At 44.2% G+C, this 1,530-nt stretch overlaps 1 protein-coding gene across 1 annotated transcript; it reads right to left on the bottom strand.

The window, feature by feature from the left end:
- Positions 1-223: 223 nt before the first annotated feature.
- LOC126387227 (uncharacterized) lies at positions 224-1,078 on the bottom strand (the record flags this gene model as incomplete). Its single annotated transcript, XM_050039767.1, has 3 exons — positions 224-517; positions 630-907; positions 986-1,078. Coding segments are annotated over 3 exons (665 nt in total), but the record flags the coding sequence as incomplete, so codon positions are not given.
- Positions 1,079-1,530: the final 452 nt, after the last annotated feature.

Below are 1,530 nucleotides of genomic sequence, written 5' to 3'. Positions count from 1 at the left end.
CTTTACCTGTTCTGAAGACATGATGATCACGCATTACACTGCCAGCTTCAGGAAGTTCACCGGTATCGTTGGCTTGTCAACAAATGCACGTGCAGAAAGATTTTTGCGACAGTTGTAACAGACAATGCGTTTTTTGTCTGTAGGGGGACCCTGTGAGGTAAAAAGCGCAATCCTCCATTGTGTTGCTTTAACATCTATTGAAGTGTTATTTGTGAAGAGTTACCGTTTCAAGAACAGTGAGACGCTGCACGACGTAGTTGGTGTCTGCACCTCCTGAGGCCTCGGCCGAAATGGTCAGGGTGACGACGGTACCAGACGCGGTGTTAAGAGGTGCTGTGAGGGTCACTGTACCGTTAGCACTGCCGTTAGTTTCCAGCATTAAACTGGACGGGAAAGTTGAGAGAAAACTTTGGTCATTGGTAGCTTGGATGCTGAAGGTCCCTCCTGCACCACTCGTCATCACAGTGAAGGGAACTGAAAGTGGTGTTCCTGGAACTAAGACGCTGTCTGAATCAGGCTAAAAACAAAGGGAAAACAGTCACTATAAGTCGTATATCTCAAAGACTGTGGCAGTACAGTTTATCTCAAAAGTCCTATCATAAGTTTTTAGGTAGATGCATTTCACTTACAGAAGTAACAGCCACAGCAGACGCTCTGATGTTGGTGGGGGACTGCCTTTGAAAGTTTGCTGAGGACATTCTGGAGGAACCATTGTTGCTCTGCCCCTTCACAAGCACCACAAACTCCTCTGCTGGTATCCTGTCAAAGTGAGCCAAGAAGTCTCCTCCACCCTGAGCCTCCACGTTGCCATTAACCTCTCCCGACCCAGACGATTCAACCAGAATGACTTCTGTCACTGTGGCAGATTCACTCCCGGTCACCGTCACCATCAGGCTGCCATTAACACCTTCAGAAAAAGAGAATATCCACTGAAATATGCTGAGGTCAATTACTTTGGCATATCACAAACTTCTGGTTCCTTTACCAGCTCTGGGACGATTGTCTACGACATCAAAACCTCCGAACGGGCCCTGCGATTCCTCCAAAAAGTTAAACAGGAAGTCAACAGGACTTTCACCTGCAAATAAAAAAGTTACAATAAAAGAAAGTCAATCAGAGAGGCCAGATGTATGATCACCAGTAAATATTCATTACTTTTACCATTCCTTTGAAGCGTATTTATCACTAGCGTTATTTGTTAAGACTGAAATTACAAAATTAAGCACAATCCTCCACAAAACAGCCGATTCAACCCTGAACCTTCAACTAACTTCAACCAGAAACTAAATTTCATTCACCTCCACTATATAGGTTGCTATTTTGCTGCTAGTGCAACAGATTTGGTCCCTGTTTACCTCTTGTAGGCTTCCCAAGGGAACTACAAGAGAAGGAAAGGTCATGACGTCAGTGACAGCGTTGGAAATTTGCATTGGAGCTGGACTTTGGTGCCACTTCTACTTAAGTTAAAGCGACACTTACCTTTCTGGAAATTTTACACTTTGTTTAGGTTAAAATGCTATTAATAAGCTG

This window comes from Epinephelus moara, unplaced genomic scaffold (assembly GCF_006386435.1).
Source record: "Epinephelus moara isolate mb unplaced genomic scaffold, YSFRI_EMoa_1.0 scaffold2921, whole genome shotgun sequence".
Taxonomy (NCBI): domain Eukaryota; kingdom Metazoa; phylum Chordata; class Actinopteri; order Perciformes; family Serranidae; genus Epinephelus; species Epinephelus moara.
The sequence above is the reverse complement of the archived record's forward strand: the minus strand, read 5'-3'. Positions and strand labels throughout refer to the sequence as shown.